Source organism: Osmerus eperlanus, chromosome 3 (genome assembly GCF_963692335.1).
Source record: "Osmerus eperlanus chromosome 3, fOsmEpe2.1, whole genome shotgun sequence".
Classification (NCBI taxonomy): Eukaryota; Metazoa; Chordata; class Actinopteri; order Osmeriformes; family Osmeridae; genus Osmerus; species Osmerus eperlanus.
In genome coordinates this window covers 18799219-18813287 of record NC_085020.1, presented here as the reverse complement: position 1 = coordinate 18813287, position 14069 = coordinate 18799219, and the positions used below count along the sequence as shown (strand labels likewise).

The 14069-nt window shown below is 46.2% G+C and overlaps 1 protein-coding gene across 1 annotated transcript; it reads right to left on the bottom strand.

Moving 5' to 3' along the window:
• Positions 1-415: 415 nt before the first annotated feature.
• cryl1 (crystallin, lambda 1) lies at positions 416-13862 on the bottom strand. Its single transcript, XM_062457660.1, has 8 exons — positions 13719-13862; positions 12705-12812; positions 10759-10885; positions 8741-8902; positions 7989-8183; positions 2898-3006; positions 1164-1270; positions 416-817 (listed from the first exon to the last, which is right to left on the bottom strand). Exons 1-8 carry the CDS (start codon positions 13757-13759, stop codon positions 719-721), a joined length of 948 nt encoding a protein of 315 aa, XP_062313644.1. The 5' UTR covers positions 13760-13862; the 3' UTR covers positions 416-718.
• Positions 13863-14069: the final 207 nt, after the last annotated feature.

The window sequence follows — 14069 nt, the reverse complement described above, 5'->3', positions numbered from 1 at the left end:
GCGGGGCAAATTACAGTATGTAAGTAATCTATTCTAGTCAAAAAATGTATTATGTGGCAAAAGGCTGTCAACTGAGAACGCAATTAAAAACGCTACTTTTAAAGTAGTCGATACAAATGAATAATAATAATTAAAAGTGTAGTAAAGAATGGGTCGTTTAAACAATTGTATCGAAGATAACATGCTATGTTGTGTATAACACAGTTTCAAATTGTTATGATAATCAACTGTAAGAAACCTTTAGCCTGAGTAATTTTACGTTTAAGCGTGCAGTCATGAGATTTACGTAAGGTTCAGTGGTGTCTCTACAGCGAAAATAAGGCCGTGAAGGCTTGTCATGCACACCAGTGACAGTAGGCCCTACGATAGTTGAATTGTAAAAAAAAAAGAAAAAAAGAATAGGTTTCAAGGCAGATTACGTCGCAATCTTTTATTATTAAACGATCTTCTTAATTCACAGTACAACAAACACTAGAAATGGCTTTGATCTTTGTTAATGATCAGTCAAAATTATAGCAAAACGATTCACATTATTAATTCATTAAACAGCCAAACTCAGCATCCAGCCTGATCATCATTGTGATTAGGCCTCATCTTGGCCTTGAGATCCTTTGAGGCGGCAGCTATCTTGTCCACCTTGCTCCACAGCTGAGACAGTTACAGCAGAGATCCGGAGGGGCCCAGTCTCAGCCCCAGCCTCCCCGCGAGCCTCGGCCCGTCACTTCTTCAGTGAGGCCAGGCCCATGAGTAGCTGGTCCCTCCTCTCCCTCCGGACAGACAGGTGCTCATGATCACTGGGGATCAGCTCACACATTTCCTGTTAACAAGAACAGATAAACAAGATGGTGAATCTTTTCTGCTAAAACCTTGAGAGTGTGTTGAACGAATTCTTCAGGCACACAGACCAGGGGTCAATATGTTAGGCTTCACGCCTGTGATGAGTATGTGGTCACATGATGAGCATCACTAGACTGTGGGAAACGTTCAAACAGCCTGATAACGTGGCTCAGTAGCGCCTAATCAGTAGACAGCGTTATCGTGCTTCAAGGACAGATATCTACCCAGTGAGAAACCCTGACCATTCTGGACCTTTGTTGTCTTTTACATCCCACTTACGTGACCCAAAGCCACAGTTAGAACATAAACAACACACAAGCACATACTTTGTTGATTTGAGAGGCAGCCTCCCCGGAGAAGTCAGGGACGGGCCCGAAGGCCTCCAGCACCCTCCTCATGCCCTGCGAGTACCTCTGGAGGTAGTCCTGCAGCCCTGCAGGGACACAAACACTTCGCTCAGGCACAAAGCCCCGTCTTCAAAATGGACGCTATGCACAGTACAGATAACCAGATGTATTGACTTGTATGTTACTGTCTTACCCATAGGGTTAAAACGGTATTAACGTGATTGTTAACTCTATCGATAAGTTACCCAACCCCCCTCCATCTTGGTTCCAGGACTAGAGACTCAACATGACGTTCGATATATTCTGATGTTTCCTGTTGTACACTAACTTAGGCTTGACCCCACAAGACCTACTCTTATGCTACTTCAGGTTCCAACACAAAGGGAGTACTCTGCTAACAACGACTTCTGGAAGGATGGGTGGTTAGGTAGATTAGAGGGTTCTCTTTGATTGAGTCAACATGTGGCTGAAGCATTTACACCTGCAGTCCCGCTCATGGGTGTCAAATGCTTTTGCAGATTGATATTCATGCACCCGAAGTTAACGTGAAATGTGAACATGGACCTTACAGGGACAGACTAAAGCTAACACTAGAGTGTGATAACTGCCAGCTCCGTCTAACCAAACACTTTCCCAGAGTTTGTGTTTGGGTGGGAGAGACCCGATGGGCCATTTTTAGCCATATTGCTCCAAGATGGCTACCTCCACGTGATTCGATACTTCATAGTGAGAACAAAACAAGTGATTTGGTTGGTTAAGCCTCATGTTTTGCTGCTAAAATGACTCAGTGTTTGTAGTGTAAGAGCTCTTCTGTGTCTTGTTCCTAAAGGCCAGCCGCTCAGCCAAGTGGACCTGAGGGTTTTTGTATCTGATTGGATGGTTAGAGGACCTACAGAAACAACCAGAACAGACCCAGGTGACCTCTGGAGGAGACAAACTCCTGACTCTGAGAAACTGTTGTTTCTCTTGAAAAACAAGAAAGAAAAAAGAAAACAAACGGCCGAAGACAGAGTAATGTAAAGTGCGGGTACAGTACAGCACAGGTATTACTGAACTGAGGCCCCTGTGTTGAAGAGCTAGACCCCGGTATTCAATTACTGGTGTGAGGGGGTTTATTCTCCTGCCTTCATCAAAAGACATCTTTGTTTCCAGGGAGCAGAGACTGCACTCAGAGCAGGGTTACTCTCTGGTTTTCACACTGGCCTTTGATATTCTCCATCTACATGACGGTTCACTCTCGCTTGCTCACACACGCACACGCACACGCACACGCACACGCACACGCACACGCACACGCACACGCACACACACACGCACACACACACACACACACACACACACACACACTCCCCCTGAGTATACCCATGGTAAAGGCTGGCTGGCACATGTGAGGCTCAGAACCCCCTCTGTAATCAAATCAAATCAAATTTATTTGTATAGCCCTTTTTACACGCAAGCATGTCACAGAGGGCTTCACATACGCCCATAGAACTGCCCCTCAACCAACCTAAACCCTCAAGGAAGACAAGGAAAAACTCCCAGAAAAACTCCCAACAGGAGAAAAAATGGAAGAAACCTTGGGAGGAACAATTCAGAGAGGGATCCCCTCCTCCAGTAATCAGAAGTTGGTCCTGGTCTGAATTATCTCTCTGCTCTCCGGGGGTCTAAGTATGTGTGTGTCTGTGAGAGTGTGTGTGTGTCTGTGACACTCACCTTCAGGTGCATTCAGATGCATGGTTTCCATGGGACCAATAAAGGCGTAGCGCATTCCCAGACCCTCTGACATCACCAGGTCGATGTCCTTTACTGAGATAACACCGTCCTGGTGATACCAGAAAGAGACTAATTAGATTAGAGTACTGTCCCTCTAACAGCTAACCCACCCACCAGAACACTAGATAATCCTCCACCCCTCCACCTCCCAGAACACTGGCTCACCCACCACCCCCAGAACACAATCTAACCCCCCAGAACACTGTCTGACCCCCCAGAACACTGTCTGACCCCCCAGATCACTGGCTGACCCACCAGATCACTGGCTGACCCACCAGAACACTGTCTGACCCACCAGATCACTGGCTGACCCACCATATTACTGGCTGACCCACCTGATCACTAGCTGACCGTCCAGATCACTGGCTGACCCACCAGAACACTGGCTGACCCACCAGAACACTGGCTGACCCTCCAGAACACTGGCTGACCCACCAGATCACTGGCTGACCCACCATATTACTGGCTGACCCACCTGATCACTAGCTGACCCTCCAAATCACTGGCTGACCCACCATATCACTGGCTGACCCACCAGAACACTGGCTGACCCACCAGAACACTGTCTGACCCACCAGATCACTGGCTGACCCACCATATTACTGGCTGACCCCAACATATTACTGGCTGACCCACCTGATCACTAGCTGACCCTCCAGATCACTGGCTGACCCACCAGAACACTGGCTAACTCCCCACCCCTCCACCCATCAGAACACTGTCTCACCCAACAAACCCCAGAACACCATCTAACCCCCCAGATCACTGGCTGACCCCCCAGAACACTGGCTGACCCCCCCAGAACACTGGCTGACCCCCCAGATCACTTGCTGACCCCCCAGATCACTGGCTGACCCACCAGATCACTGTCTGACACACCAGATCACTGTCTGACCCACCATATCACTGGCTGACCCACCTGATCACTGGCTGACCCACCAGAACACTGGCTGACCCACCAGAACACTGTCTGACCCACCAGATCACTGGCTGACCCACCATATTACTGGCTGACCCACCTGATCACTAGCTGACCCTCCAGATCACTAGCTGACCCACCAGAACACTGGCTGACCCACCAGAACACTGGCTGACCCCCCAGAACACTGGCTGACCCACCACTCGTTCATTCGGCCAGGTACAACAGTACAGTGACTCCCACCAGATTGTGTTTCCCTAATCGCCCAGTCCTCTTTCCTCTGGAGAATGGGAGGGCCCAAGGTGGGCAGTGCCAGGCTGGACCCTCTCTTCTCTCAGGTTACTGCAGCACACTGATACCTTCTGGGGAATCAAAGCTGGGACAGAGATACGGTGTGCAGGGAGGGGGGGGGGGCGAGGGGGAGGGAGGGACAGGGTCGTCTTTGTTTGTGTCCAGTGTTCAACAACGGATCAGTTATCTTGGTGAGGCAGCGCGGCGGCCAGCTCAGGGGAGTCGTGAAAAGAGGCTGTAATCACGGGAGGCAACCGGCTGCTTTCTCAGCCACTCCGCTTTCCAGCACTGGCCCAGACTCAAAGCCCAGCTTCTCTGTGTGTGTGTTTGTGTGTGCTGGGTGGGGGTAGGGGGTTACATGAGGGACACACTACACTACTTGAAACATTACAAACAAATGTCCCAAACCACTAATACGTTTGTTGTGAGGACCAGCATGTTGATTGTGGGGGAGTGACGAGTACAGAAGGTTCAATTCCTAAGATTTTTGTCTGTCAAAAGAAGGCCCAACCAGTCCTAAACCACATTCTTAACCATGCAACAGATCACAGCTAACAAAGTTCTTAACTGTCTAGTACTGGGTCAAAGTGTGAACTCCTAAATATCTCCCTCAGTCATTAGGTGAAGATAACTCGTCATATAGTACAGCAGTTGACAAAAATAAAAAGTTACAAAACGTAACGGTGACAACTACTGTGACATGTAGATGTAGTCCTATAGTAAGAGTGCCCTGTGAATAAAGAAGGCTCTGCCAGTCAACCTTTTCTCCTGCCTCAGCCCAGTCTCAGCCCTGCCTCAGCCCTGCCTCAGCCCTCCCTCAGCCCTGCCGCCCTGCCTCAGCCCTGCCTCAGCCTTGCCTCAGCCCTGCCTCAGCCCTGCCTCAGCCTTGCCTCAGCCCTGCCTCAGCCCTGCCTCAGCCCTGCCTCAGCCCTGCCTCAGCCTTGCCTCAGCCCTGCCTCAGCCCTGCCTCAGCCCTGCCTCAGCCCAGTCTCCCAGCCTCCGATTCTTCTAGGTTTGACTTTGGATGTATCTAGAGGAAGCACTCCCTAATAGAGAAATAATCCCACCTGATGGATAGTAACATACAGACAACACAGGGGAGATGGGGATGGTGGAGGGTGGCAGCAGCACAATAATACAACAACCAGGAGTGAGTGAAAAAGTCTCCGCGTGGCATTATAATGCCGCCTTATCGCCTCATTACGATGAATCTGGTTTCATGTGATTCTGTGATTCTGTTTCCCTGTGTACCAAATCAGGATGTTTCGGAGATGTCCAAGGTACAATTACTAGGACACTAAGATACACACTACATTTAATCATTTAGCAGACGCTCTAATCCAGAGCGATTTACAGTAAGCACAGGGACATTCCCCCGAGGCAAGCAGGGTGAAGTGCCTTGCCCAAGGACACAACATAATTTTGCACAGCCGGGAATTGAACTGGCAACCTTCTGATTACTAGCCCGATTCCCTAACCGCTCAGCCACCTGATTTCCCCTACAGTACACTACAGTACACTAAAGTAAATAAGCCATCCATCGCAACCTACCCCTCCATAGCCCCATACCAATACAAATATTTTTTTTAATTGATTTTGTTTGTTAAAACGCAAACCAAATGACTCGGTACCAAACCTTTTGGAGGGGTTTGGGGCATGAGGTTCATAAGGGACATTGGTGTTGTCACTACCCGGGAGGAAAACATGACAAACATTTCTAATATTCAATAGGATGAGAAACTCCACACTTCCTCATATGACATCTGAACAATCACAGCCAAGTGGCATTTATGTAAGAGAGGGCCAACGGCTTCTAGTGCTCCAGACCCCCTCTAGTAGACCATATATAGTCTCCATGGTGATATGGAATGTGGTACAGACATGCGTCTATGTTTCCTCACGGTCGTGTCAGGAACCGAACCTCTGCTCACATGTGAGGCGACCAGGAGCAGGAGGAAGACCGTGGCGCCCTGAGCCAGGGACAACACAGACCTTCTGTGTATCAGGCCTCACACAGGTCACGACTCCACAGCCTTGTTCACTGGACTTTCCCTTTGTAGTAAATGGTGTATGTTGTCCGCTGCCTGGTAAAAACACAGGCTTTTGATTGTTTTTTTCCTTTCTGAGGCGTCCCCGCTGACTGAAAAACGTGTACCACATGGTCTAAGGCCTTACTGCAGCGGCCCGGGTTCGATTCCAGCCCGGGCCATTCATTGCATGTCATCCCTTTTCTAACCCTTCTCTCTCATACAGTTCCTCATAAACAAAAAAGAAATGGCTCAAAAAAGAACTATGCACTTCTGATCCATAATTATCTGCTCTTACATATACACTCTTTGTAGGTCGATTTGGATAAATCTTTCCTCTAAATGAATAGAATAATTTGAGAAGAAATCCAATCTACCGTCAATCCAATACAAACTACCACCAACCCCTGAAGAACACTCCAGACAGAGTGACTGCCCTTCCCAGTTCTTCTGGGTTGTAAACACTTCAGGTTGTGGAGCAGGCACATACTGAACTTGCTGCATAGATGACAACACTTTGTATGACTGTTTCAGGCTACTATTCACTGACATTGTCAGGCTATGAGCAGACAATACAGATGAATTATTTACAATGCATTCAGGCCGCACCTTGCTTTAACTTGTATCACGGGACTGACATGGATTCCATCCTCATGTCTTTGAAAGAGCTAATTTGGTAAAGGCTTAAGAGCCTACAATCCTAAAACAGGAAACAATGTCTGCTACTCATGAATAGGGTTTTGTGCTCTCACCTCCTTAAATAATGCTGATCGGCTAATTCGGCTACATTATTTCTGCAGGCATGAAAAAAGAGCTGGTCTGACTTCTTAGAAAAGGTACAAATTTTCATCAAACAAAGACACACTGCGTAACTAAAGAGCACTTGACTAAACTAGCTCTAAAGACCAACTCACCCGTGACAAGACTAACGTCATGACAAACCCAACCTCAATTGGACTCACTTATCAAGACCTACCCAAGGCAGTCCAGAAGCAGGTGTACCTGATGGGGCTACCAGGAGTTATAGTGAAGGCAGCGGGCAGGCAAGGCTGGGGTAATACAAACCTGCTGCTGGTGTGGACCCAGCATTGCCCCAGGTGTTCAAGCTGGTGGCCTGACAGCAATATCAGTAACAGAGTAGCTTTTGTGTGTCTGTTTTGTGTCTGTTTGGGCCTGCAAAATCTGCCTGGGCACCCTAACCTTGAGCAGGCAGTGACAGGAAGGGGTGGGGGTGAATGAGGGAGAGGATGGGCAATGCAGGGGGAGGGAGGGAGGAGGTGGGCGAGGGAAGGGGAGGGAGTGGGGTGAGAGTGGGGTTCTGGCTAGTCAGCAGCCATCTGATACACTAACTGAGGGTTCGTGTCACACAGGGACACAATGTCCTGGTTTACATGAATGAAGAGTCTATATTAGCCATCTCACGTGCACAGAGAAACAGATTTAGTAACCGGGATGGACTGTAAAGGCAGCATTATAGCTGAGTCAGTCCCTTCCTCCTGTGTGAAGGAGAAAACAGAGATGACTGATTTCAGCCAATGATCGCTCCCATTACAGCTTTTACACACCAGATGATTGATGGGATTTTTTTTTTACCCATAATTCCCCCAACATTAGGCTGAGGACTGAGAAATAAAACACTGTCTCTTATCAATGCATCCTTTTCATTCCAGGCCCATTATGGCCGAGCCCTGTTCTGCAATTATGCACCTCGACCCTCAACAACAGGAACACCCCCCCCAATAAAAACCCATCAACATCTACTAAACTGGGGGGCTGCTCCTCAACCGTGCCCACCTTGACCAGCCTCCAGGACTCTGCGATGATGGCGTACTGCACCCGGTTCAGGGCAAAGCCGTCAATCTCCTTCCGCAGACGGACCGGCGCCTGGCCCACCTCGCTCATTAGCGCGTAGGTGGCATCCATCACCGCTGGCAACGTCTCGGGGTGCGGCACCAGCTCCACCAGTTTCACGTAGTAGGGAGGGTTCACCTGGGGGCATATGAAGACGAGACATGAGCGGTCGACACTAGCTGGGTTCATGGTCTCTTCACGGTACACATGCTAGACCAATGTTATTGGGACCAGTTCCCTAGAAGAAGAATAACATTGCAGCTATCGATGACTCGAGCTTATCTCACCATCTCCTGGGAATGCCTCTTGGACAGGATTAAACATTCACCACATACACACACACACATAGTAAAACACACCCAATGGTGGAATTTTTGTAGGTTGTTAGGATACTTAAAGGAAAAAGTCCAATAAAAGGCAGTGCAGCCTTGAGATTTGAACCTAAAGGGTGTTCAAACTGTTGGGCCAGGATAATCCTTCCTTTACACAGAGCGCAAATACCTATCATCAGACTGAGACAAACATAGGAGGTGCTAGAAAGGAGTTTGGTTCAGCCAAGGTACTGAAGGTCAGTCGAGGGTCAGGGTAGGTACTGGCCAGGAGATGTCAGTACTAAGAGGGTCTGGGTACAGTAGGTACTGACCTGGAGGTGTCAGTACTAAGAGGCTCTGGGTCTGGGTAAAGTAGGTACTGACCGGGTGAGATATGATGCATCGTTTCTGGTTCTGGACCTGAGAGAAGACGTTGCTAGGTAGCAGGCAGGAAGTGGAGCTACTGAGGACCACGCCCTCTCCAACATGGCTCTCCACAGCCCGGAACACTTCCTGCTTGGCCTCCAGCTGCTCAAACACACACTCCTGAACACACACACATACAAAAATGTTTGGGGGTAAAATGGCATTATGTTACACACATTTAGGTAGGTGAGGATCAACTTTGCTAGAACAGGTCGGTTCAGAGAAAGTCTAGTATGAAGACGGAGGCTGAACATTCAAACCAGACTAAGCACCGCTATAACTAATTGCTGACTACAACATTCTTGTGCAGGCATGCTGTACAGCCATTTTAAAAGTTGTGCCATCTTTGCCACATTACTCAGCCACACAGCTGCAGCACAAAGACGTGGTTGTTTAGGATAGGAAAGAAAATAAGTGACTCTACAGTACACCACTATCTTGAGACAGAGTAGACACGTAGGGTTACTGAAAATCATAAAACGTATTTCAATTTCCGTTTTGTCATTCATTGAGGAAGAGGAGAAACTTTGATGTTGCCAGGAGCATCTTCTGGTCTGAAGTGGGGTGGAACGCTGACGTGAGAAGTTCAATCACTTAAACTCTCTCGACACCGTAAACAAACATGGTATGGATCAACTGGAACACACTCTCTTAACGCGTATACCTCCAACTCATCATGACAGACGTCTACATGACAAGTACAAATTCACCAGAACAGTCAGCATACACCTTGATCTGAACAAACCTGTTTAAACTCTGCAGGCCTTCAGAAATTCCTTTCTAGCACTTTTCTCTAGAAATGTGTCATTCTCAGAAAATGGCTGGGTGAGAATCATAGCTATCATATCACCATGATAAAAAAGAGACTAATTACAAATGACCTTCTGTAAACATTGTGCTGAAGACGATACAGTATCTCTGTTTGTTTAATAGGAGCAACCAAGAGTGTTCAGTTTTCAGACTTGCCAGAAGATCCGCCTGTTAGTAACTGGCCATAGAAGCGCACCTGGTGTGGATGAGTTAGGAGTGGGGCATGGGGTTGGGGGGAGGGGAGGGGGGGGTGGAGTACAGTGGAGTACTGCTGAATATTGAAAGTATTTTGTTTTTCCCTGAGAAAAATGTCCCCCCCCTAAAAATGTTTAATGAATGTGATCCTGAATAGTCTTTTGTTTCCGTACAAACAACCTCTCTACATCTGTTTTTCACTCCATATTCACTCCGCATTTTCACACAGTTATGGCATTATTTAGTTTTTATGTGTTTTAAGTTATTCGATAGCTTTTGTTATTGTAGGACACTTATGGATATGAATCACATTCAGGCAAAACTCTATGTATTGATTGATGATAGTGTAAACTAGGATTTCCCTGACAAACAAGTGTTTCATTGTGGAAAAGGTTATTTTCACCACTTCCTCATGTCTAACAAACCCTCTGTTGATATCAGTGTCAGTGTCCTCCTGGATGCTGGATAGATCTACAGTAATGATTAAGCCTGTGTGACACCTCATACCTGGCCATGCAAACCCAGGGACAGGGACAAACATGCCTGAACCTTGAGGAAAACCACTGCATTTCAGAGTCAGAATGCAACGTGACTCTTTTCTAAGTAGTGTGTCTCCTCAGCTTGTGTGTGTGTGTGTAGGGAGCATGACTAAGACATGGCGAGTGATGACATGCTTAATGGATTTAATAATCATGTGACTTTTCCCCATGCATCATCTGTCTTGTAGCAGGACGCCCTTAGAGCTACACTGGTGGTATCTACTCTCTCCCTCCTCTCCTTCTACAGTCTCCCTCCCTCCTCCTCTTAGAACGTGTCCCTCCCCACCGCTCAAAAGTGCTGGGTGCCAAGGAACAAATCACAAGCTTTAGATTTTAACCCTGACCTTACACATCCATGAAAGCGACAACCAGAAAGGGCAGTCAGACAGGGCCCAAGGCATTCTGTCGGCTACTTCAGTCCTCCTTCAGTACCTGAACGAAGAATGCTCCCTCTAAGGCCTGGGGGAGGTCATCATGACTACTCAGCAGGGCTAACTGCTGTGTGGCACTCAGGTCACCCCTCAGCATGCCAGCTTCCTGCAGCTCCTCCAACTGCTTCCTGTCCAACAGGAAACCAGGGGTCAACTTGCACAAGTGGATAAACATTTGTCAAATGCCACACAGATACATTCTGACAGTCCATCCGCACAGCACAACCATTAATGCTTTGACAAATAATAAAGCAACACACACACCCTAGGACTTTCCAGACACTAAGTTGGTGACCAGTGAAATAAATGCAGCACCTGCTGACCCTGAGGTCTGTTATTATGTCAGGTGTCAGGGAACACTGTAACTATGGAAGTGGCTTGTCAACATCTCTGACTACATACTCTCTAAATGCTTAGTGAATTCCAGTCGACACCAGTTTCAGTCTATGCCGGTTCCAGCGTATATCCAGGTTCTGACCTAGACTGGTTATGCTACATTTCCTATGGTTACATATACATTTAATATACATAACTCAATGAACAATAATTGAGTTCAAGAATCGTCAGTGATGTTTTCAACAGCCAACCTAGGGAGGATGCTGAACATAAGCTCAGGAGTGCCCTCTACAGTTTATAATGGGTAACTTGATTCTTTGGTCAGTTTAGTGCTTTAAGTCATAAACTAAAGTCAACTTAATTGTACAGTTCACTAGGGATACCTCATTGGCACTACTTAGAGGGAATGAGGGCCTCGTTAAACTCACTAATGTCTTAGGCTGCGTCCCAATACCCATCCCACAATACTGTTTAGTATGCTATAAAAACTCATTGTAAGACAACAACACATAGCATGTCAATTGCTGTATGCCAAAAATACCAGGATGTCCCACTGCATCTGATTGTATTTTGCAGTATACAAGCCATCATGCTTTTCTGGCTATTCTGACCCACAATCGTCTGCACAGCGGACAATATGTCATATTGACTGAACTACATACAATCCATTACAAAAGTAACAATAGCAAAGCTCTCCTGGTTTTCCTGCGATAGTATGCGTGTCTCTGGTCAGCTGCGTGGTTTTTGTATCTCCAAGGCAACAAAATATAGCACCAACCATTATCTCAACAATTCAGACATTTTGCACTATGCACTGTGACGGATGTATGAGCAAGAAGGTCAAAGTTCAAGGCACAATTTTTGAATTAAGTAGTGTCCCAATTATATGCATACTTACTGCATGCCAAATTGTATACTTTCTAAGAGAAGCTGCAGTACATACTAAAAGTTTTTTTTAAGTATGCGATTTGGGAATCAAGGTTAGTTTCAGGTACATAGAGGAGCACTCTTACTGAAGCAGAAAATCAGCATAAATCTATTGATTACCCAAAGCACTGGAAGACCTAAATACAAAGTGGTTTAGACTCAATATCCAGGAGCCCTGATGGGAGAATCACTCTCAGTATAGCAAGAGCAGTTTGTTTGTAGTCAAACATCTACCTCTGCTGGATGCTTGATACATAGAATGATCCATTTCCTTTTTCTGAAAAGCACTTCGGTAAGATTATACACCACATCTTGAGCTTCGAATGATTACAATGTTATGTCATGCTAATACCTGTAGAAACGGCTATGTAACTATAATGCTGGTACCACATGTATTACTATAATGTACATGGTGATTAATTACAAGTGTAAAAGGCTACCCAGTTACCCATTGTTTAACAAACTAAAACCCAGGGGCGTACGACAGAGGTGCTGAGTCATCTTGTTGTTCAGTGTGTCCTGTCCTGTGGTTGCACAAGACAAAGGCAGTGAAGATTTGTGTTCATCAAGTGTCTTTATGAACATCGAGAGCACGGTGTACTTGTCCATGCAGCTCTGTGTGAGTGCAGTAGCGTATTTGGTTCACGTTTGGTTAATGTTTCTCCCAGGCTCTGCTGCACTGACCTGACATCCAGCAGTGCCCTGGCGGCCTGGCCCGCCTGGTTGTCGTAGATCTGCACCCTGTAGCCTCCACTCAGGAACACCATGGCCCAGGACCGGCCTATCAGCCCGCTGGAACACACCAAGCACCAACAAACAACAGGGCCAACAGTCTTAGCTCGGTCAAACAGGCTCCTTTCTTGTTCCCTTTCTCTCTTTTCCCCTCTCCCTGTTTCCTCCATCCCTCTGTCTCTCTCCCTCCCCCTTTCTCTGGCTCGGACCCTTCCTCCCCCTTGATCATTGAATATGGACATTTGAACATGATGGAATGTAGCCATGTCAGTTTGAAATCACACTACCTTCATATGATAGGCCTGCAGTCTCTGGGACTGTACCTGTAGCTCCTTGGCTACACTCACTATCCATGTTGTTTGTCAGAGCTCAGTGTGACGAATCAGTTCAAAACGTCTTTTAATGAGGAACTACATGGATGAGACATAAGGTTAAAGTCAAAGTAGAAGATAAGAAGGTCTTACAATTTAAGCTAAAATGTAGCCCAGTCTGACGTGTTCTCAATGAAGGTTTACGACCGAAAAACACATTCAGGAATTTAATCCCCTAAAAGTGATGACTAGACAACAACTCATTGAACGGAAGGATGTCTAAAAAAGTGTTTTTGACTAAATATGACATCAGTAGGACTATATTGCTTTATTGTTGTACAAATCAGTGTTGGTACCAACACTGGGATGTTATTTAGATTTGTAAACACAATTTTACAAGTTGAGTTTGTTAATATATATAATCAAGTAACAGCCGGGTTTATAAAACACTGTCTCAGGTCATGCAAATGCAATACATATTAATCTGAATAAAAGTATTATTTCTCAATCATAAGGCTGTGCCTTAAGATTACAGCTCGATTTTCAAGACCAAACTCTCGACCTAACTTGTGGTGGTGCATGACTGCAGAAGGCAGTTTACCACCAATGACCATTATGACCACGAAACAAATTCATTTCAAACGTTTATTCTCACCTGCCAACGACGGTAATGATTTTCCCTTTAGACGAACTCATTGCAATGTGGAAGCTGATAAAGTTCTTTCACTGTAAATAAAAGAGAATTGCATCAAAAATCTAGCTGGAACACCCCTTCCAGTCACGCTGAGTGTAGGGTCTAATTTGTATGGTGTCTCGAAAGGTTCAAAACAATGCTGTACAAAACCAAATAAAAATCCACAGCTGGTAAGTATATTTTGTTGAACATTTTATTGATTATTAGTAGTATCTGTAGTACATTTCTACATTTTAATGAATTCAAAACAACCACAAGGACGCGGAAAAGTGTGCACTAAAACATTTCATACCGAGCGAGCTTAGATGTTTC